The 24,921-nt window shown below is 46.1% G+C and overlaps 1 protein-coding gene across 1 annotated transcript in view; it reads left to right on the forward strand.

The window, feature by feature from the left end:
• Positions 1 to 1,658: 1,658 nt before the first annotated feature.
• TMEM88B (transmembrane protein 88B) overlaps positions 1,659 to 24,921 on the forward strand; it is a 182,852-nt gene continuing 159,589 nt past the window's right edge. The window contains exon 1 of the mRNA XM_040427982.1: positions 1,659 to 2,351. Within this exon, the coding sequence (XP_040283916.1) occupies positions 2,082 to 2,351 (270 nt within the window). The 5' untranslated portion in view covers positions 1,659 to 2,081. The remainder of the gene's footprint in view (positions 2,352 to 24,921) is intronic.

Here is a 24,921-nt window from a genome sequence, read left to right on the forward strand (position 1 = left end):
TCCACAGCGGGCCCCCTTGCTATTTGCTCATGGCTATTAGGTTTACACAGTGTATAGAAGGATAATAAGTGCTTTAACACCAGTTAACTCGGTAACAATAAATTACGAGCTCGTGTGGCAATAATAACCCTTTTCAGTAGTCCTCTGGTCTAGTGGAAAAATGGGTGGGACAGGGGGGCCTATACTAAGTTTTTCAATGGAGCCCTGTGAGATTTGTGTACGACCCTGCCTTTAAGTACCTTTATCTGAATGTTTTGTTGTGTCAAGCACAGTAGCTACAATCACTACATTGCCAGAACCTAGAAGATCATCATAATGGATATATCGCTTACAATATGGCAACTAGCACCCCTCTGTAGCTAATATATCTGTTGCTGGTCATAAAGGGGTTAAAGCCTGTGAAGCAATCCGTGTATTTTTTATTGCATATCTTCCCGGCCTCTATACTGTAACATTATAAGCTCTGTTCCCAGCCGCCATTGCCCCACTCGACCCCCGCTCTAACTGTCCAATCCACGCAGCATCTTTAGAGTGTAATGAACTGAGAAACTGCCCTCTGGTCCACACTGCAGTGTTTTGTTAATCAGTTACAGCGGTGGTCACGTGCTGCGATGGCGGCCAAGAACGGAGCTTATAATTCTATGATATATTGGCCAGTAAGCTCAGTCATGGCATTACCCTATTTTTTATGCAGTATTTAAACGTAGACAGCAATTTAAGAAAACACGTTTCTTTAAATTTTTTTGCTATTTAAATGACTACTCTGCCTTTAGCAAATAAAGATTATTCATTGTGTAATGAAAATTTTCCATTATACTGCCTCCTGAGGGTCTTCAAGATCTCTGCTTGTAGTCATAAAATGTGAAGCCTCATAGTTTATATCCAAGAAAGCATATCGGAAAATTGTAAACCTTTTCATCACATCATGAATTATATTTATTTACTGTAACTCGAATACCCCTTAGCGTGTTTGCAGGCATGCTTCTTTACTAGGTATTTTTAGCTATAACTCTGGACCATCCAAGATCTTCTAGCTTAATGGCTCGGAGGCTCTTCTAGAGAAGAACATCTTTGTCATACAGAATTTGATGGAACATGTATGGAATCTGGCAGGGAAATCCTCTGTATGAAATTGGAGGGATATGGGGGTGCAGCAGCACCCAATATACACCTAATAGATGTCGTTTTACAGCTCCATACAACTCAGAGATGATACTGAACCATAGCACGGCCATGTGCAGATGTCCTAAATGATGAATATATTCAATCACAGTTACATTTTGTCCACTGACTACATTCATTCTTGTTACATGTATATAGCCATATCCTAGAAGATCATGTCATCGTTCATTCATCCCTACATGTGGCAAACACAAACTGACACACATCCGCACCTAGCAGGGACATCAAAGCTTCAGAGATTGAAAAAACCTCTGCCTCATTACCCCCCAACTGAGAAGTGTGACAAAGTCAAAGATGGTTTACAGGATAATGACATTTGCTTCCACCTGGTAGAACCTGAATTGATGGAGCAGGACCTAGGTGTAGATGTGCTAGCTGCATGCATGCTAAGCAGAGAGGCAGGTTGTGTGGCTCAGTCAGCAGCCGATTGGCTAGTAGCAGTAGACAGTTCTCCGAAGCAAGCTCACAAAGCTGAGGCGGTGAACAGGGAAGCATCAAGCCTGAAAGAACTAGTGGCAAAACAGAGCAGCTTCTCAGTCTACAAGCATCACTTCTGGATACAGGGTCTATTGTAAGGAACACTCGTCTCAATGCCAGGAGGAAGACCATTATGATAACTTGGCCTGAGGAATCCTTCTCCTTAGCTGAGCCAAGCATCTTATGCATGGACCTAGCTGTGAAGGCTTTTTACATGTAAGAAGAACATTTAACCAAGTTTATTGGTCATTTATAGATTTGCAAGAAGAAGCAAGATTACACTCCATGTCAGTGCCATTGCACTTTGCACATGTTGATTGTTGAAGTGTGAAAAAGCGAAGTGTGATCACATTGAAAGAACACATTGCCAGGAGTACCTTTCAGAATATTTTGGAGAATCTAAGAGTATATTACAGCTGAACATGTCTGACCAAGAGATTGATGACTTTGATGTAGACACCATGTCAGACACCTCAAGAATGATCCCGGGGCTCCCCCCTTATAATATGGAAGACCAGCTCTTGCCCATGGAGTCTCGGAGCAGGTGGGGGTGCTGGATTTGGACTTTGTTTGTTTCTGGAGCCAACTTTTTGGCTTTTCTTGTTAACATAATCATCCTGGCTGTCATATTCACCATCGTTTTGACTCCAACCATCGTAGTGGTTTATTTCGGATTTAAATGCCATTCAAGGGTAAGTACATTAAAATTGTATGACTTGTCTCTGCAAGATCTAAACTGGTAAGGATCTATGTAATAGTTCTTGCATGTGCTATCCAGTCCAGAGGAGCAAGGGGTTAAAAGCTTACTTTGCCTGGCAGTCTACAAAGGAGAGAATAGACTCAGGGTAAGTTTAGGGTTATTAGGAATAATCAATACCACCCCCTTTATAGATTGGTTGAAAGACAACGGAGGGTTATCTCAGAAGAGGTGCAGTGCTGATCATTGTAAGAGGTCTTTTCTGCCCATGGCTTTTGTTCTGTACAATCAGGGTTTGCGATTAGGGGGGATTACAGGATATCGATTGATGTTAGGAATCTCGATGAGAGGGGAACTGAAGTCTAGTAAGTATTTATTTAAATACTTCCCCGCTGTCAGCACTCAAACCTGCACTGAAATATACATTCCGGACTACTGTGCTGTTCTAACAGGATGGAGAGGACTCATGAGCGCAGGTATGGCATTGGCAGTCCTGACAATGCATATTGACGCAGCTCTGACAACAGGGGAACGAGAGGCAGAAGGAAAATAAATAATAATGATCTGGACTCCATATCTGCAGTACTATTCATGTATTACTGTAGGCAAAGGTCCAAATCAGGGTGACAGATTCCCTTTAAGGTACTATAACACTGCCTGATGTATGGACAGTATCAGCATCGATGAATGAGAACACATCCATCGGCGCTCGTTTGCCCCAGCCTGATTACACAGGCCGATGCAAACTGAATGTGGGCGGAGCCATTGCTACTTCAGTCATTCTTCTCTCATTCTTGGCAGTACATCCCTGACTACACAGATATGTGCTGCCGATAATCGAGCATCTGATGAAAGATGCCCATCAGCCGAAGAATGATCATCGGCTGTTCAATTATACAAACCAATTGTCACAAATGATTGTTCCTATGAGCGCTTGTTCCCGATAATGTGCCGAAAATCGTGTAGTCTAATAGGCCCTTTATATATTCTCTGCACATTGTCCTTAGGGCATGAAGTTGTAGGCAAAGTTATGGTGCTGGACATGGTGTTCAAGCCATACAAGGAACTTTTCACAATGAGGTCCCACACTAATATTTTTTCAAAAAAAATTCTTAGGCTGGGTTCACATCACCGTTTCATTTTCTGTTCTTCTGATCTGTCAAAAAAACAGAAAAAAAACAGGATCCTGTAAAAAGTAAATCCTGTGCATCAGTTATGCACATTTGGCTTCCGTTTAAGTCATTTCTGTATGAAAAAAGTACTGCATGCAGGATCTCAGACGGAAATGGCTGAAACGGATGCCAAATGTGCATAAGGGCGGGTTCACATCAGCGTTATGAATTCCGATAATGGAATTCGTAAGACGGAATTCAAAACTGAAACCTTTAGAGGCATTCTGTTTTGAACCATCATAATAGAGGTCTATGGGTACGCATAACGGATCCATCTGGTTTCCGTTATACAGGTCGGAAAAGAAAGTCCTGTTGACAGAAGCAACCGCATCTACGTCATCTTCACATCTCCGGCCACAAACTCAGCAAATATGCTGAGAATCGGCTGGCGGTTTCCGTCCGCCTGCTTCGCTGCATTTTTCCCTGGTTGCAGCCAGATCTCCGCCGGTCCCCATTATAGTGAATGGGCCAGCAGGTGTCAGTTAACATTCGGCAGTGCTAGATCCAGCCATCTCCGGCAGGCTGCTCCCATGCCGGAACAGTTTGCCCAAGGTGTCAACGCTAGTGTGAAACTAGCCTAAGTCTGTAGCCCTTATCTCTAGTTTCTTAACAGCTAATAAACACTCAGTTAAAGGGGTATTCCCATCACATACAAGGGGGCATATCGCTAGGATATGCCCCCCTTGTCTGATAGGTGCGGGTCCCACCTTTGGGAGCCGCACCTACAATGAGAACGGAGCAGGGAGAGGTGTGGCTGGAGGACCCTGGGGTCCGTCCACCACCAAGCGCTGCTCCCCCATAGAAGTGATTCGGAGCGCAGCACACACGCAAAGCCCCTGCTCCCATTCATTTCTATGGGGCAGACGAAAATAGCTCAGCTATTTTCGGCGGCCCCATAGAAATGAATGGAGGCCAGCTGCGCATACGCAGTGTGCCCTCCGTTCATTTCCTTGCTCCGTTCTCATTGTACCCGCACCTATCAGACAATGGGGGCATTTCCTAGCGATATGCCCAATTGTCTGAGATGGCAAATGCCTTTAAGGCCTCATGCACACGACCGTTGTTTTATTCCGTGTCCGTTGCGCCATTTTTCATGATTTTCTGCGAACCCATTGATTTTCAATAGGTCAGTTGAAAACTCGGCTGATGCACCGTTTGCCATCCGCGTCCGTGATCCGTGGTTCCAGTCAGTCAAAAAAATATAACCTGTCCTATTATTTTTGCGGAAAACGGTTTGCGGCCCCATTCAAGTCAATGGGACCGCTAAAAAACGCGGAGGCACACAAGATTGTCTTCCGCGTCTGTTTTTTTCCTATCATTTGCATGGCAAACCTGTCAGCTGTTAGGAAAGTGAAGAAAACTTCTGTAGATCGACCCATCAGATCAGATAATGTAGACCTTAGAATATGGCCATCTTATGGCAATGTAGAACCAACCTTAGTGGACGTAGAGTTCTAAATATACATGATCAACATTGATTGGCTATGATGAAATGATGCTTTGTTCTCATACAATGAATACATGGCTGATTGGATCTATGCACATGATGCTTCTTCTGTTTGCATTACTTGCAGTTCCCTTAGGCATCATTCACACACAGGTGGAATGTAACAAGATGGCATGCATGCAAAAGTGAAAATTTTGGCAAGTATTTTGTTTTGCGGCAACATTTTAAACTTTTTGCTCTTTTCCGCCACAGAGAGATGAGACTAAACCCTGACCACCAGCTTACCAGGAGACAGCACAGCGTGCCGATGCTGGGCTGTTCCAGTAGCTCCTATTGCAGTACATGTGAGGTATGGAAATAGCGTTATTCTCTAACTCAGAAACAGCAATGGGAGCTACATCGCTGGGCCGATGCACTGTTTTCTGGCCAGCTGCTGGTCGGGGTTTGGTCCCATCTCACCTTAGTAGTAGCGAGATGAAACGGCCCTTTAATACATTCCTTTGAGATGATTTTCAACTCGGATACCTAACAGTAAAATGGCAGAAACCCCCCCCCCCCCATACATAGAGCATACTGTGTTTTGTAAACAATGGCAAAAAAAACTCAAAATGCAATGCAAAAATATCCTAAAAAATGCAGATAAAAATAACAAAACCGCCCAAATAAAAAAAAAAGTGTCAAAGAGTTTTCTGATATTGAGGTTGGTTGAATTCTAGAAAGCCATCATCAGGTCAAAAAAAAGAAAAAAAAGAAAAGAACTTGACAGTTTTTAGACATCATGCACACTGCTGTATGGCTCCAGCACATGCTTTATTATTTTTAGCAGTTTTGGTGCCTCATGGAAGCACCATGATGTGTGTGGCACCTCATAAGGAGTTCCTACAGGTCTGTCATATGAACGGCAGGGATGTCACTGCAGGGAACACGTTTTCCCCTGTGGACAGATGTTGATTTCAGTGCAGCGGGGAGAGGAAGCGCCGTCCTGGGTGTGGTACTTACCTGGTCCCCGCTGCTGGGTTTGGTCTCTATGATCTCCACCACCAGTTGGTCAATCTGGGATGGGGTCTGTTCTACTCTTGGATAGCCCCTTTAAAGAGAGCACATCAGCTCCCCTGAAATAAAAAAAAAGCTGCATTTTGTCTTGGCTGTTACTCTGCTATTCCTAGCAATCACTTACAGGAATGGTTGCTGATTATAAAGGTGAAGCACTTAAAGGGCAATTTTTGTGTAAAAAAAAATCATTATATCGAGCAAATGTGCCTAATCGTTGCCTAGTGCACAATCAATGGAGAATTGGCTCGTTTGATTGAATCTAATGTTTTTACAACTTTATCTTCATGTGCAATATGTACCTAATTATGCACAAGAGGATTTGGATTGCCTTTAGGATCTCACAGGTATATAATAATCTAGCTATCTCTTCTCTACGTGTTCCTTTCTTTCTCTTTTAAGTCTTCACTATTAAGGTCATGTCCCCAGAGTTAACGCGGCACATGTCCAATGCATTCATGATAAGGTGTACCTTTAAATTGTTTTTCCTTCATCTTGAATATACACTGGTCCCAGAGCATCATGGTGCTGACAGTAAATCAGTGCCACGGGACAGTGTGACAGCTACAATTACCACATGTGAAGGCGTAAGTGCGATGTGCATCCTGCTGCCTGACGGCACTTTATGTATCCAGTAGTCTAGCGCACATTTTTATTACTGTAGCTAAAGTATGTAACCTGCGAAAACAAACAAAGGTGACTCTCCTGATGTATGGTGTTTACTAGGGTACATGCACACTGTGCGGATTACATGCAGATTTTCTATGCGGATTGTCATGTGGAAAATCAACGGCATAATAAAGTAACAGATAAATAAATAAGATTTTCAAAAGCTGACGTTTTTCACGCTGAAATTGACCTGCGGTGCGGATTTTGATATCTATAACATGTTCAAAATTCACAAGGCGCTTGGGCTGTGTAGAAAACTGCAATACAATCCCATTCAAGTGATATTGCACTTTATTAAGCAATGGGCACAAAAGACATAAGGAAAAAGATAAAACAGATCTTTAAAGGGCATCTGTCAACAGACCTGAATGTGCACTTGGCAGCTGAAGACATCTGTGTTGGTCCGTGTTCATATGTGGCCGCATGGCTGAGAAAAGTGATGCTTTAATATATGCAAATGAGCCTCTAGGCCAGACCTGGGCAAACTACGGCCCGCGGGCCGTATACGGCCCGGCGGACCTTTTAATCCGGCCCCCGGGCGGAGCCAGAGGCGTGCCAAGCAACGATACCCCTCCTCCGCGAATGAAGAGGACTTCCGACTCGGCGTGCTGCGTGTGGCATGGCGCGGTGGCAGGGAGGCAGCGTCAGCGGCAGTACTGTCTAGGTAAGACACAGCAGGGGGGGGGGTGCCTCGTGCGAGCCGTACCCGGGACCCGGCCGGCCGCAATTATTCCCTTCTCTGTAACAGCGCAGCGCCCGCGGCTCTCATAGTATCGGCTGTGACTGTCTGACACTGACAGTCACAGAGCCGACAAGCATGAAGCTGCGGCCGCCTCCCCCTGTGCTGTGTGTAGTCAGTGTGACTAACACATGGCTGATCATCTCTGAGCATTACGTTTCTAAAGGCAAGGGGGGGGGGGGAGGGGTGTGTACTATTGTAAGGGGGGGGGGTGTTCTGTACACAAGGGGACAATGGCTGGATTCACAGGGGACAATGGCTGGATTCACAGGGGACAATGGCTGGATTCACATTGGACAATGGCTGGATTCACAGGGGACAATGGCTGGATTCACATGGGGACAATGGCTGGATTCACAGTGGGACAATTGCTGGATTCACAGGGGGACAATGGCTGGATTCACAGGGGGACAATGGCTGGATTCACAGGGGGACAATGGCTGGATTCACAGGGGGACAATGGCTGGATTCACAGGGGACAATGGCTGGATTCACAGGGGACAATGGCTGGATTCACATGGGGACAATGGCTGGATTCACAGGGGGACAATGGCTGGATTCACAGGGGGACAATGGCTGGATTCACATGGGGACAATGGCTGGATTCACAGGGGGACAATGGCTGGATTCACAGGGGGACAATGGCTGGATTCACAGGGGGACAATGGCTGGATTCACAGGGGGACAATGGCTGGATTCACAGGGGGACAATGGCTGGATTCACAGGGGGACAATGGCTGGATTCACAGGGGGACAATGGCTGGATTCACAGGGGGACAATGGCTGGATTCACAGGGGGACAATGGCTGGATTCACAGGGGGACAATGGCTGGATTCACAGGGGGACAATGGCTGGATTCACAGGGGGACAATGGCTGGATTCACAGGGGGACAATGGCTGGATTCACAGGGGACAATGGCTGGATTCACAGGGGGACAATGGCTTTCACTAATATGAGTCACAAATAGTGAAAATGTTCATTGTTTTGGGAAATTTTGTTTAATAAATTTAATTTTTTTTCTTGTAAGGCAACCTCACTTTTTCATTGTTTAACTATAACAAGTACTTGTACCAGTTGTCCAACAATGATATTTACTGCTTTTTATAAAGAAATACAATTGATTTTATGCAGTATTGAGTTTAGCCTTTTGGCCCGGCCCTCCAAAATATTTTCAGTTTCTCATGTGGCCCCATCGAAAAAATAATTGCCCACCCCTGCTCTAGGCTCTGCTCTCTACAACTGCTGTGCCCTGTCCAATTGGATTAACAGAGCCAGGCATGATGACATTTTCAGAGGCGCGGCAGTTTCAGAGAGAGCTGAGCCTCTAGGTGTAATGGTAACGCCCCCGTTGCTCCTAGAGGCTCATGTGCATATATCAGCAATGCGGGCACATATGAACATGGGACCAACACAGATGCCTTCAGCTGCCAAGTGCACATGTAACAGGTCAGCCAGTGTCATAGGGACAAATCTGCTGACAGATGCCCTTTGAACCCCCTGCTCCCTTTCATATAATTGTAGTGCTAAGTTACAGATTTTCTAACCTATGGATTATCACTGTTCCTATTGAGTTCAAGGTCTCTCTCTCGCACTCCCAACCGCTATTGCTACCGCAAGCTGGTCTTGGTCGAGCATGCATGTGTTCTGAATGAGGAGAGGGGAGAAGTCACTGCCAGGCAGCTCTGGTGGCGTCTTATCTTTGTTAAAAAAAAATAAAAGGATCTGGCATGATGAAATTCAGCAGCTATCAGGGGAAGTCTGTACATCCGCATATACATTAGATGATCTTCAGGTCTCACCAAAAACTTCAGGTTCGACCACCATTAATGTAATGTGCATAACCACCTAAACAGTGAAGAAACAGAACCTGATGCCAGGACTGTCAATCACATTCTGCATTGTAAATATTAGGGGCAACACTAGTGTGCATAGAATAAGTGAGCATGACTGGTACGTCGGCTATGTGGTGTTAGTTTATGCAGCATCACAACATTTTTCATGTATGTTTTGCTCCTGGACAAAACCTTTTAAGTATTCAGTAGTAATAATAATGGCTTCTGTTAGCATCATTGCACATTTAATATCAGCATAAAAGCTTCTCTGAACTCCTATGTCCCAGTATTCCCTGACAATTTAATGTTCAATTAATATTCTAAGAAGTGTGGTCTTTACAGCCGCACTACTCGTCATTCTGATCAAGGGCAAAGATTACTTGTACCTGGATCTGAGAAGTTCAACTGTGGACTTCCAACGTGGAGTTTAGTACATATCCTGCGCCAAAATCTGTGTGGAGTTCATGTAGAATCCACCTCCCATTATTCTCAATTTGTCAGCATTTCACTTCTTGGCTTCATTTGAGTGGAAACCGCAGCGGATTAGCCCCATTGAATCTGTTTATGGACCTACGCCATACACAACTGCATATTTGCAGCAGAAATCTGAGGTTCAGGCTTGGATTTCTGCAGAGGATTTTTCCCAGCTGAAGAAGCTGCCATGTGACCATGCTCTTTGTGTTAAATAAAAGTCAACCGCTGTCCTTAGCTGTCCTCTCTGCTGCCATTAGGAGTTCCCCCTAGTGGCAATTGCCAGAAGCCTAAACTTTTGAAGGGGTTGTCTGAGATAATTAAAAATCTTGGAAAAGCCCTGCAATAGCCTAAAGGCTGTATTACACAGCCCGATGTGGCAGATGATTTGTCAGGAGGGAAGCGTTCCCTCTAGTGTTGATCGAGCACCAAAGTGCTCGTGTGCTCGAGTAGAACACTTCCCGATGCTTGGGTGCTCTACAGACCACCCGAGCACGATGAAAGTCAATAGGAGAACGCGAGCATTAAACCAGGCACCCCCTGCTCTGAAGATGGGAGGGTGTCTGGTTCACAGGAAAAGGTCAGAAATTGATGGAAACACCACTGAAATGGTTCGGGAACAGCATGGGGAGGCTGTCTGGAGGCATCTTGAACTCCCAGGTAGAGATGGCCTTGAGGTTCGCCCGGCGGTCGTTTCGCGGCGAACTTTGCTCGTTCGCGATTCTCCGAACATGCAAACATATGGTGATGTTCGCATGCACCACATACTTTTGCATTGCGCCGAACTTTGACCGATAACACATCCATCAGGTGGGAAAGGACAGCCAATTGAGACGTTTCAGCACATGGACACACCCCCACTCTATAACAGAACCCAATCTGGCAGCCATTTTACATTCTGTGTTTTGCCAGTGTAGGGAGAGGTTGCTGTGTGGAGCAGGGACAGACTGTTAGGGACACCAAACGCTAGCTAATAGGGCCACAAAAGTCCTTTTAAGGACTGGTATAGGTGTGCTATCGATAGGTGTAATATACTCAGGGGTGTGATATACCGCAGCTATATAGAGGGACAAACGCTATTGGAATAACTAATTGCAACTGGTGTGATATGCCTGTTGCCCCCCAAAAAACTAATTGAGGGGTTTGATATACCTGCTTCCACAAAGTACTGATTGAGGGGTGCGATATACCTGCTTCCACCAAATATTGATTCAGGTGTTCTATATACATGTGTAACACCCCAGAGTTGTGTTACTAAACTCTTTTACCCCGCTACAATCTGTTAAAAGCATTTACTTTGTCATCTGATGTAATTTTACATTATATCCTCACAGATGTGCATTATAAACCATGTAAGGCTACTTTCACACCTGCGTTAGGTGCGGATCCGTCTGGTATCTGCACAGACGGATCCGCACCTATAATGCAAACGTTTAGATCCGTTCAGAACGGATCCGTTTGCATTACCATGAACAAAAAAATAAATAAATATATATATATATATATTTTTTTTTTTGTTCATGATGATGCAAACGGATCCGTTTTGACTTTACATTGAAAGTCAATGGGGGACGGATCCGTTTGAAAATTGAGCCATGTTGTGTCAACTTCAAATGGATCCGTCCCCATTGACTTACATTGTAAGTCTGAACGGATCCGTTTGCCTCCGTACGGCCAGGCGGACACCCGAACGCTGCAAGCAGCGTTCAGGTGTCCGCCTGCTGAGCGTAGCGGAGGACAAACGGTGCCAGACTGATGCATTCTGAGCGGATCCGCATCGTTCGGGGCCGCTTGTGAGAGCCTTCAAACGGAACTCACAAGCGGAGCCCCGAACGCTAGTGTGAAAGTAGCCTTAAGTGTATATTGCTGTAGTTTCCATGTTCACCAGCAGGTGGCAGCAATGTGTTATCAAAGAGCTAGGTTTAGTTTAGTACATCTAAGCTGGGATAGTTCATTCCAGCTTAGCTCCCCCTCTGTGAGCAGAGTGGGAGAGAAGGGAGTTAGTGTCAGTGTGCCAGCCACCCCTGTTGGGAGCTGTGCGTGATAGGAGCTCCCTGAGGTAGAGAAGGAAACCAGGATCTTGTCTCGGCTAAGACATTGATCATCATCCCCAGCCTGAGCCCTGCAGCCTTGGCTGGATGAAGCAAGCAGACAACTCCAGTTCCAGGAAGAAAGCATCCCTGAGAAGATAACTGTGAGAAAAGTCCAGGGACCCAGGAGAAGCCATATTCCTCCTCAGCTAGTCAGTCCCCAAACAGCAGAAGATAGAGAGTGCAGAAGCCAAATTCCTGCCACAGTATAGAGCTAACAAGCAGATGTCTTTTCCTGCAAGCTCCAGGTACATGAGAGAGCAGAAGATAAATTCCTGCCAACCATTGCCAATACCTGCTGGGACCGAAGACAAAAGCTGTATCTCACTTGGATGAAAGTTACAACCAGTAAAGACTAGTTTGAACTTTACCAAAGGTCTGGATCTCAATTTCTGCTGCAAAATCCCTCTATTACTCCTACTAGCACTACACTCAATTTATTGCAAGTGAGCCAGGATCCAGGAGTCCAGCCGTACCCAGGTAGGAGACACCGTTGACAGCATTATCACCACCATACAGAGACATTACACCACTCTGGCATTCCTAATCTGGGGTGTGAGTTATAACACCTTAAAGGGCCCTGTGACAGTACCCTGCGCATGCTGCAATTTGTGTCATGAACAAAACTATACACTATCACCTACACCTGACCCAGCCATTGCATAATTTGGCGTCAGAGTGCACACCCCGGTCCGGCTCTATTGCACATGTTTCCACAAAATACTGATTGAGGGGTGCGATATACCTGTTTCCGCAAAATACTGATTGAAGTATGCCATATACCTGCTTCCACAAAATACTGCTCTTCTCTAGAGACTTTGGCACAGGGTCAGTTTGAAAATGACAGGCAGAGGAAGAGGCAGGCCGTTCCCCAGGGATGGTAGGGGTCGGGCAGGCGCACCAGGCCAGAGCCTAAAGGTGCGTGCGATTACGTCAAAGGACGCACCAGAGTTGGATGAGTGGCTCACTCAGCCTTCTGCTTCTGCACCCTCCTCATCCTCTGTATCTGCACCCTCCTCACATTCTGCTGTGTGCACCCCCAAAGACACCACCACCATAGTTCCTCCACTCGAGTCAGAGGAATTATTTTCCCATCCATTCTCAGACCTTACCGATGAGCAGCCATTCTTGGCATCGGATGAGGAAGAGGAGGTAGCAATGGCCGCCACCCAGCAGTCTGACGACAGTACCCAGATCAGCCCAAGGAGGGTGGTCCCTGCTGCTGCTGCCTACTACAGAGAAGCAGGCAGAACTCACAGTGCACAGGAGGCAAAAAGCAGACTGCAAATGTATCTGGTGCGAGCCATCCACCATGCACGGTCACATCTTGCGTTCCCAGGACGCCGGCACATGGCTCCGCAGTGTGGGCTTTTTTTAACGTGTCAGCTGATGACAATAGTGCTGCCATCTGCAGCCTGTGCTGTCCACGCATAAGTCGCGGTAAGCCCAATACTCACCTAGGGACGACCGCCTTAAGAAGGCACCTGGCCTCCCATCACCGAGCCCAGTGTGAGCAACGCCATCAGAACCCACAAAACCACACTCCCGGCGCTCCACGTCTGCCTCTTCTCCTTCTCCTCCCATTTGTCCTCCACTCCACTTTCCACCGTGCCATCATCGCGTTCATCTGGCAGAAGGCAGGCTTCTTCTCCTCTTCCTACTCCATCCTCCGTCTCGGCTGACTCCCCCTTTTCCACTGCTACCGCCTCTTCCACTGCACCCCCAAGCTCCCCAGAACCAATTTGACGTGCCAGGTGAGACGCTGCCATGCTGTGCTGCGCCTGTTGTGCCTGGAAGCCAAGAGCCACACTGGTCCTGCACTGCTTTCAGCTCTGCGGTCACAGGCCGATCAGTGGCTAACCCCGCTCAATTTGACAGTTGGTAAAGTGGTGTGCGACAACTATGCCAATCTGCTGAGCGTGCTGAAATAAGGCAAAATGACACATGTGCCATGCATGGCACACGTCCTGAACTTAGTCATGCAGCGATTTGTTGCCAAATACCCCGGGGTTCAGGACGTCTTGCGGCAGGCCAGGAAAATCTCTGGACATTTTAGAAGATCATGGCTCGCCTTGCTGGCGTTCAGTGGCGACACCACCTGCCCGTCAGACGTCTGATTTGTGACAGCCCGACGCGTTGGAACTCCACCTTGTATATGCTTGATAGGTTGCTCCAGCAGCAACGTGCCGTTAACGACTACCTGTACGAACTCTGAAGCAGGACAGGTTCTGGGGAGCTTGGTTTCTTTTCACCGCGCCAGTGGCTGCTCATGCGCGATGCATGCAGACTTCTGCGGCCATTTGATGAGATCACCAAACTGGTCAGTCAGGGCACCATCAGTGACATCGTACCTTACGCCTTCTTTCTGGAGCGTGCATTGCGTCGTGTCATTGATCAAGCCGTCGAGGAGCAGGAGCTGGAAGATGAGGAAGTCGCAATGCTGAATGAATTCCCAGGGGGGCTACTCCATCTGAGACAAGTCAGCAGGAGTCTGAAGAGGAGTCAGAGGAGGATGGTGGATGGGGGGAGGAGGAGGAGCAAGAAAAGCAGGCTTTGAGGGGGACTTTAAACTTTTCAGCGATCCCTGGTGTTGTTCGTGGCTGGGGGGAGGAGACCGAGGACGACATTCTCCTGGGCGATGAGCAGGAGTCAGGGTGCCCCACCGCTTTCAATTTAGTGCAAATGGGGGCCCCCGTATAAAAAGCATAAAGGGCAAGGACCAGTACTGGGTGGCAAGGTACTTAGACCCCCAGTACAAACACAAAATGGCAGACATGTTACCAGCATCACAGAGGGCTGTCAGAATGCAGCATTTCCAGGCCTTGCTGTGATAGATGCTGCATTCTGCTGTTGCGGGAAGAATTTCCACCCACAGCTAAACAGGTGCGGGTACCAAACCTACCTCGCCTACAAGAAGATGGCGGTTTGAAGATGTGTTGGACACTTTGGATATGAGATCATTCTTGCAGCCAACCCATCAAGAGCCGCCCTCCACATCCAGCCTCAGGGAGCGCCTAGACTGACAGGTGTCCGACTACATCGGGTAACGGCCGATGTGGACGCTCTGAGAAGCGAGGAACCCCTGGACTACTGGGTGTGCAGGCTTGTCCTGTGGCCAGAGCTGGCACAATTTGCCATGGAACTCTTGGCTTGCCCCTCGTCGAATGTCCTGTCCAAAAGGACGTTCAGCGCAGCAGGGGAGATCGCGTCCGATAAGCGCACCAGCCTAGCTCACAACAGTGTGGACTACCTCACATTTCTAAAAATGAATAAGGAATGGATCTTGGAGGAATTCAACACCTGTGATGACCACGTGTAATTGAATTTCCTCATGCCAGCCCACACATATCCGCCACTACCCAGAACAAAGAATGGTCCTTGTCTTATGTATATACAGAGGCATAAAAGGCTTTTTCTGTCAGGTGAATGCCTAATTTTTGGGGCCTCTACTCCATTGGCCTAAAGTTAAATTTTTATCCAGTGACTGCCTAATGTACCTCCAGACACATAATCACTAGTTCCTTTCTGTCAGGTGAATTCATAATTTTTGGGGCCTGTACTGGCCTACAGTAAAATGTTTAGCCAGTGACCGCCTATTGTACCTCCAGCCACATAATCACTTGTTCTTTTCTGTCAGGTGAATGCCAAATTTTTGGGGCCTGTACTCCACTGGCCCACAGTAAAATTGTTATCCACTGACCGCCTCATATACCTCCAGCCACATAATCACTTGTTGTTTTCTGTCCGGTGAATGCCTAATGTTTGGGGCCTGTACTCCACTGGCCTGCAGTAAAATTGTTATCCACTGACCGCCTAATGTACCTCCAGACACATCATCACAAGTAATTTCCTGTCAGGTGAATGTCTAATTTTTGGGGCCTGTACTGGCCTACAGTAAAATTGTTATCCACTGACCGTCTAATATACCTCCAGCCACAAAATCACTTGTTCTTTTCTGTCCGGTAAATGCCTAATGTTTGGGGCCTGTACTCCACTGGCCTACAGTAAAATTGTTATCCACTGACCGTCTAATATACCTCCAGCCACATAATCACTTGTTCTTTTCTGTCAGGTTAATGCCTAATTTTTGGGGCCCGCACTCCCGTGGCCTAAAATAAAAAATTTCTAGGCTCCAGCAGGGCGCATTTTTGAGAGTTTCCCTTTAAGATGCATAAAAATGGCTCCTAATTAAAATACATATTTTTTGTGGGAATTTTTGCCATTGAACTCCCTCTGGTATGTTACTGTCCATTTTGTGGGACTATTTGTGCACTCCTAGTAAGTATTTAGTGGCTGCAAATATGACCTGAAGGTTTTTCAGGTTCGCCTGCCATTAAAGTGAATGGGGCCCGCCGCGAACGCGCGGTTCGCGAACATTCATTCTCGAAACGTCCCTGCCGATGTTCGTCCATCACTACTCCCAGGTCGCTGCTGGGAACGATGTTGTCAGAGTAGTACGTCACTTTTACAGACTGACAATAATACACACAAAACCAAAGATAAAATCGATTTTAGATGAAAAATTGTTAGGAAACATTCTTTCCTGCATATTTACTTCTATATAAAGTGCAAGTGCTGCCAAAAATTACAAGAAAGAGGCACTCCGATACAACTTTTATATCACATAAAGGAGGGCCTCATTCACATTGTGGTACAATTGTTCAGGTAGTGGGACTCCTACACTCATAAATCCTATGCACTAAGTGAAAGGGCTGCCAAAAATTACAAGGAACCGGCACTCCAATACACCCTTTATTACACATAAAGGAGGGGATCATGCACACCCTTGAAAAATTATGATTGATGGCCTGCTGGTGACCCTCTAAAACATTAGGGGCGAGGGCCTGCTGCTGATCTGACCATCTAAAACATTAGGGGCGAGGGCCTGCTGCTGATCTGAACATCTAAAACATTAGGGGTGAGGGCCTGCTGCTGATCTGACCATCTAAAACATTATGGGCGAGTGCCTGCTGGTGACCCTCTAAAACATTAGGGGTGAGGGCCTGCTGCTGATCTGACCCTCTAAAACATTAGGGGTGAGGGTCTGCTGCTGAGCTGACCCTCTAAAACAAGGATGCTCAACCTGTGGCCCTCCAGCTGTTATAAAACTACAACTCCCACCATGCCTTGCTATAGGCTGATAGCTATAGGCTGTCTGGGAATGCTGGGAGTTGTAGTTTTGCAACAGCTGGAGGGCCGCAGGTTGGGCATGCCTGCTCTAAAACATTTGTAGCGTGAGCAGCCTAATAAGCGTGTTGATTTGATGGAGGAGGAGGACGAGAAAAGGAAGATTGAACCATATACCCTTTTTTGTGGTGGAAGGGGTGCATGGGAATACAGTGTATTCAATACGCCATAAAAGCCACATTTAAAGTGCCTTTATGTTCAGCCGCTTTCCTCTGATGGAGTAGAGAAGTCAGGGGAAATCCAGGCCTTGTTCATTTTGCTAAGAGTCAACCTGTCAGCATTTTCAGTTGACAGGTGTATGCGCTTATCAGTTATTATGCCCCCAGCAGCACTAAATACCCGCTCTGACAAAACGCTGGCGGCAGGGCAGGCCAGCACCTCCAAGGCGTAGAGAGCCAGTTTGTACCACGTGTCCAGCTTGGACACCCAATAGTTGTAAGGCACTGAGGGATCACTGAGGACGCTGACACGGTCTGCTACGTACTCCCTCACCATCTTCCAAAACTTTTCCCTTCTTGTGACACTAGGCCGCGCATCAGGGTGAGGGTGCTGGTGAGGTGTCATGAAACTGTCCCAGGCCTTGGAGAGTGTTGCCCTGCCTCTGTTGGAACTGCTATGTGTTCCCCTTGTCTCCCCTCCTCGGTTGCCCAAGAAACTACCTACTCTGCCACCAGTGTTGACTGCTGGAAATTTTTTGAGCAATTTATCCACCTAGTCCTCTCCACCACAGGAATGAGAGATGAGAAGTTGTCTTTGTAGCGGGGGTCGAGAAGGGTGAACAACCAGTAATCGGCCAAAATGCGTATAACGCGAGGGTCACGGGAAAGGCAGCATAACATAAAGTCAGCCATGTGTGCCAGAGTCCCCACAGACAAGACTTCGCTGTCCTCATCAGGAGGATGACTCTCAATCTTCTCATCCTCTTCGGCCCATCCACGCTGAACAGATGGAATAAACCTGCTATGGGTACTACCCTCTGTAGCGGAGGCAACAGTCTCCTGCTCCTCCTCATCATCCAATTTGAGCTGAGAAGACGAACTGAATGTGGTCTGGCTATCACCCTGTGTACTGTCTTCCCCCATTTCCACCTCTTCGACATGCAAAGCGTCCTCCTTCATTGTGAGCAGCGAGCGTTTCAGTAGACACAGAAGTGGGATGGTTAGGCTGATAATAGCGGCATCGCCGCTCACCATCTGTGTTGATTCCTCAAAGTTGCGTAAAACCTCAGAGAGGTCAGACATCCATGCCCACTCGTCGCTTGTGAAGAGCGGAAGCTGACTGGAAAGGCGACGACCATGTTGCAGCTGGTATTCCACAACTGCCCTCTGCTGCTCACAAAGGCTGGCCAACATGTGGAACGTGGAGTTCCAGCGCGTACTCACGTCGCTCAACAGTCGGTGAGCTGGCAATTGCAAGCGATGCTGCAGCGTTGCCAGACCAGGGGCAGCTGTAGATGACTTGGAAATGGGCACACATGTGGCACACCTTTACCAGTAGCTCAGGCAAATTGGGGTAGGTTTTGAGAAACCGCTGAACCACTAAGTTGAACACGTTGGCTAGGCATGGTATGTGTGTGAGCTTGCCGAGCTCCAAAGCTGCCACCAAGTTACGGCCATTATCAGACACAACCATGCCTGGTTGAGTGGCGAGAGCCACAGCTCAGTCTGGTCCCTTATACCCTGCCACAGCTCTGCAGCGGTGTGCTGTTTGTCACCTAAGCAAATTAGTTTAAGTATGGCCTGTTGCCGCTTCCCCACTGCAGTGCTACACTGCTTCAAACTACTGACTGATGGCTGACTGGTGTTGCAAGTTGAGAATTCAGATGTGGAAGTGGAGGAGGATATGGAGGAGGAGAATGGGGGATTGCAGCCACTAATGTAGGTGGTGGCGGAAATCCTTATGTAAGTAGGGCCCACAATCCTTGGTGTCGGTAGCACCTGTGCCATCCCAGGGTACGACTTGCTCCCACCACCACAACGTTCACCCAGTGTGCTGTCAGGGAAATGTAGTGTCCCTGGCCAAAAGCACTTTTCTATGTGTCAGTCGTTAAGTGGACCTTCCCAATAACTGCGTTGGTCAGGGCACGGGTGATGTTACGGGACACATGCTGGTGTAAGGCGGAGATGGCACACCAGGAAAAATAGTGGCGGCTGCGGATTGAGTACTGAGAGACGGCCACCGCAATCAGGCTGCGGAAAGCCTCTGTGTCCACAAGCCTAAATGGCAACATTTCCAGGGCCAGCAATTTGGAAAGGTGCGCATTTAGTGCATTGGCCTGTAGGTGGGTGGCTGGGTATTTGCTCTTTCGTTCAAAGGCCTGGGGTATGGACATCTGTACACTGCGCTGGGACACAGAAGTGGATGTGCTAGATCATGGTGCTTGCGAAGGTCCAGGTCTTGAACAGGGCATTGGCCAGCACATAACACTTGGGAAGAAGAGGCAGTGGTGTGACCCGCAGACACTGATTGTGGATCCAGGTGTTCGGCCACCTATTAGGGTGCTTTGAAGCCATGTGGCGGATCAGGTAATGTCGCTGTCACCAGCAGCTAAGAAAAAATTACACTGAATGTCACAGATATTTAGGATGCGCAAACTTTATACAGAAGATGTAGCGCAGGTAATGTCGCTGTCACCAGCGACAAAAAAATTAAACTGAATGTCACTGATATTTAGGATGTGCAAACGTTATACAGGAGATGTAGCGCAGGTAATGTCGCTGTCACCAGCCGCGAAAATATTAAACTGAATGTCACTTATATTTAGGATGTGCAAACGTTATAGAGGAGATGTAGCGCAGGTAATGTCGCTGTCAGCAGCGGCCAAACAATTGCGTGAATATCACAGATATTTAGGATGTTCAAATGTAACACAACAGATGTAGCAGAGGTTGTGTCACTGTCAGCAGCGGCCAAACAATTCCATGCAATTTAGCGCAGGCTGTGCTAATAATATATATTGCAGCCAGATAAAAAAAAGAGTCCTCAAAAGGACTTTTGGGTCTCTAACACCTTACAATACTAAACCCTGTCTAAAAAAACCAAAAACAATTCCTGTCCCTACACTATCTGTCCCTTCTGCTGCAGCTCTCCCTGACTAAGACTGAGCCGAACCACGTGTCATCTCGTGCTATATAGCACCCGATGACGCATTCCGGCCAGCCAATCACTGTAATGCCAGTAACAAACATGGCTACGGCATAACAGTGAGTGCCAGTACTTCCCCGCACCTTTATTGGCTGCATAGCAGTAAAAAAATGTGCTGGGAGGAGACTCGAGCATCAAGTCAAAATGGTGTTCAGAAGAGCATGCTCGCCCAGCACTAAGTTCCCTCCCGGAAATCACCTACTCGCTAGCGGAGACCAGTGCTATTACATGTGCAGCCAGCCAGAACCGCAGGGGCTACACGTGGGGTGCACGGTGGGCCGATGAGGGGCCAAACAACAACACAGTTCATCGGTTTACTCACTGTTAGCAGAAAGCCTCCCTGGGCCGGCAGCACAGTGTTGAGGAAGACAGCATGAAATCCTCCGGGGCACGCTCTGTGGTAGGGAAGCACCAGCCTAGATGGAGGTTGAGGTGCCCTTGGCGGCAGTGGTGTTTAGTAGTGATGAGCGGGAGGTGCCATATTCGATTTCGCAATATTTCGCGAATATTCGATTGAATATTCGTCTTATATTCGTCGAAATCGAATATTCGTCATTATTCCATTTATCGCGAATAATATGCGATTTAATTAATCGCGTATTGCGATTGTTCTTTTGACAGTATAAGGCAACGTTCGACTAATTGACTATGGCTAGGCTAATATGTGTATTTTACGAATATTCTTAATATTGCTCTAACTTCGTCTTTTTAGAATATTCGTAATATTCTAAAAGACGAAGTTAGAGCAATATTACGAATTTTCGTAAAATACACATATAGATTGTAATTTAGCTAATATAGTGCTATAATCCTTTTTTTTTTCTCAATTTTTTTTTGCCTCTTCTGAACTTCAGTTTTGGAAAATATGTACACTATTAAAAAAATTACTATAGCAGTATATTAGGTAAATTACAATCTATATGTGTATTTTACGAATATTCTTAATATTGCTCTAACTTCGTCTTTTAGAATATTCGTAATATTCTAAAAGACGAAGTTAGAGCAATATTACGAATATTCTAAAAGACGAAGTTAGAGCATACTGCTCCCCGACAAGCGTCCCCGTAAACATGGGAACGCCTGTGGGTTAGAATATACCATCGGATCTGAGTTTTTACGATCTCAGGGAAAACTCAGATCCGATGGTATTTTTTAACCCACCGGCGTTCCCATGGTGACGGGGACGCTTGTCGGGGTGGTGTGTGCTGAAGTTGATTAAATAACGATTTTGTCATGCGTCGGGCACACGTATTAACCATTACGATTTTTCTGTTGTAATATTCGTGAACTCGAATATTACAACCGAGATTATTGGTTTAGATTAGAATAGGACGAATATTCTAAAATCGAATATACAGCAATATATTCTTTATTTCGAATATTCGTCATATTTGGTCCATCTGAAAACGTGATTACTTCCAGCGTCAATTCAGTTGCTTGTGGGCCAATGGCTCATTGACCCACAAGCAAGAAGCAGGGAGGAATCAGATATTTTCAGATGAAAAAATAAAAATTAGATTTCGCAAATATATAGAACTATATTCGAAATATTCGCGTAATGCTTATTTGGTATGCTTAGTCCTTTTGTTTCTGTATCTTCCAAGCCCTTGAACAGGTAGCTAGTCTGAATTCTTCAATGTATGGTGAGGCTGCCTGTAGCTAGATTGTCCTCCACCATGTGCAAAGGTGCCCATTAAAGGGCTTCTGTCACCCCACTAAACTCATATATTTTTTTTTTTTGTGTACTTATAATCCCTATCCTGCCATATTGCCATACATTATGTTATTAATAATTTTCGTTCAGTAGATTTAGCAAAAAGCTTACTTTTATGATATGCTAATTACCTATCTACCAGCAAGTAGGGCATCTACTTGCTGGTAGCAGCCGCAGAAAACCGCCCCCTCCTCTTGTTGATTGACAGGGCCAGCCGCGATCTCCTCCTCCGACTGGCACTGTCAGCATTTCAAAAATCGCGCGCATGTGTTGATTCGGCGCAGGCGCTCTGAGATAAGGAGGCTCGCCTCCTCAGCACTCCCTCAGTGTGCCTGCGCCGATGACGTCTTCTCTTTCGGTGACATCATCGAATCTACTGAACGAAAATTATTAATAACATAATGTATGGCAATATGGCAGGATAGGGATTATAAGTACCCAAAAAAATAAATATGAGTTTAGTGGGGTGACAGAAGCCCTTTAAGCCTTAAGTAACGGCTGTTATCACCGATGTCTCTCTTTAGCTTGGTTATCTTCTTCCAGGGACGCAAACACTATCCTCTGGTTGTAGGATCTAGGATCTAAGAAGGTCACAGGAAAACGCTCATACCTTGGCTCTACCTCATTTCTGCATCTGGCTTCACCCACTAATCTGTGGTGTGTAGCCTCAGTTTAACAACTGGCTCTACTCCTCTCATCTTCTCTCTTACTACTACAACCTATTAATCTGCTCCACTCCCACTAATGTGTTTCACTAGGCCTGACCTAAGTATTTATATGACCTAAGTGCTATCCCCATCTAGTGGTGGGATGTATAAATTACACCTGGCCAGCCTATGAAAAGCGATACAACAGGTGTTGCAATACAAAATGACATGCAAGATGATAATGCCGTTTCACAGTAATTTTGCAGTTCCCACGTGCCCTGAGTGGGACGCTGCACATGCAGCGATCTCCTCCACAGTATGGGGTACAGCGATCGTTATGCCGCGCTCGTCAGCATGCTGTATAGTGGTTTGCCGGCAGCAGATCGTGATTAGACACCACGACCTGCTACCTGCAAACAATAACTTTTTTAATATGTCAAAAGGTTTGGATTCCCAGATTATAGAACGTTTGCTCATTCATTTGGCAATCGACGGCAGTATATGACTTCAAGACAATCGCTAATGAACATTCATACGAACGCTCATTAGTGATCATCTGCCGAAAAATCATCAGGTGTAATACAGGCTTAAAATATAAAAAAATAAAAAAACTCAAATTCACCCTCTCTGAGGCGCTGTCATCTGTGGCGCTGGTCCATCCTACTTCAGCTGCCTTTTTCCAAACTGAAGCGGTCTAATTCCGAGGACAATTAATGGCTGCTTTAGGCCTCATGCACACGACCGTAGTTTTGGTCTGCATTGTTTGTGGATCGGATGTGGACCAAAGCTACAGTCGTGTGCATGAGGCCTAAAGGTGCAAAAGGTGCTTCAATGGGGCTGCAAAAAAGCGGACAGTAATTCGTGTGTTGCCAGCACCTGTATTTCCATTCCGCAGCCCTGCAAAAAAAATAAAAAAATAGAACATGTCCTATTCTGGTCCGTTTTGCGGATAGGACATTTGTAACATAATGCGAGACAATGCGGGATGCACACAGCTGTTATCCGTGTTTTGCAGACTGCAAAAATGGATATGATTGTGTGCAGGAGGCCTAAGAAAGACTTTAAAAAGAAAAAGGGACATAAAATAAATCTGCACTGCTGTGCACTAAGCCTGGTCTATGGGAACTTAGGCTACTTTCACACTTGCGTTGTTGTTTTCCGGTATTGAGATCCGGCAGAGGATCTCAATACCGGTAAAAAAGCGTTTCCGTTTAGTCCTCATACATTCTGAATGGAAAGAGATCTGTTTCAGGATGCATCAGGATGTCTTCCTTTCCGTCAGCATTCTGTTTTGTAACCGGACACAAAACCGTTGCAAGGAACCTAAACCATTGACTTTCAATGTAATTAGTGATGGATCCATTTTTTTTTTTCGTTTTGACTTCACAGAACCGCATCCTAAGGCCTCATGCACACGGCCACGGATGACGTCAGCGTGCATTTCGTATTTTGCGGAACGGAACAGCTGGCCCCTAATAGAACAGTTCTATCCTTGTTCGTAATGCGGACAATAATAGGACATGTTCTATTTTTTTGCGGAACGGAAATACGGACATACGGAAACGGAATGCACACGGAGTAACTTCCGTTTTTTTCTGCGGACCCATTGAAATGAATTGTTCTGTATACAGTCCACAAAAAAAATGGAACGGACATGTAAAGAAAATACGTTTGTGTGCATGAAGGGAACGGATGCATCCTGATGTGCAAAATCAAACTGTATCTGTTTAATTCCGGTATTGAGATCCTCTGACAGATGTCAATACCGGAATTAACAACGAAGTGTGAAAGCAGCCCCCTCTTCATCCTGCATCACCCTGTTGAGGTTTATTGTCATAAATTCAACATATACCTGAAAATGTACTTAATTGTAATAAACAGAGTGTAAGCCCCCCGCAGGCCTGATTTTGTATCTAAAAGCTGCTCGAATTGTACTCATGTTATTCCAAAGTACTTAACATCTGTGACGGGATTTGCATTTGCAATTCATTCTTGTTTTCTTGTCATCATAATGGATGCATTAATTGCATAAATCCCAGTTAATGACAATTTTTCCCTGTTGTGAAAACTTCATGAATAATCTCGTAGGAAGTCTTTTAAAATAGCAATGTAGCCAATTAAATCAGGTCAAACATAGAGGTCATGCTGCGTGATGTCAATCCACCCCCAATCCCTGTGGGGTCTATTATCTAATTCTAATTAATGGAAGAATAGATCAAGGTGTCTCTAAAATCCTGATCAGCTGGGCAGACTCAAGACCCTTGTGTTATGTTGGATTTCAAGAGGCCATTCTCTGGGAGATAAACCAACTCTAGAGGTGTTTGGCAGTGGTTTAAAGGGGTTGTCCCACCAAAAATATTCAACATTTTTCAAACCAGCACCTAGATCTAAATACTTTTGT

The sequence above is a fragment of the Bufo bufo genome, chromosome 1 (assembly GCF_905171765.1).
Source record: "Bufo bufo chromosome 1, aBufBuf1.1, whole genome shotgun sequence".
NCBI lineage: Eukaryota > Metazoa > Chordata > Amphibia > Anura > Bufonidae > Bufo > Bufo bufo.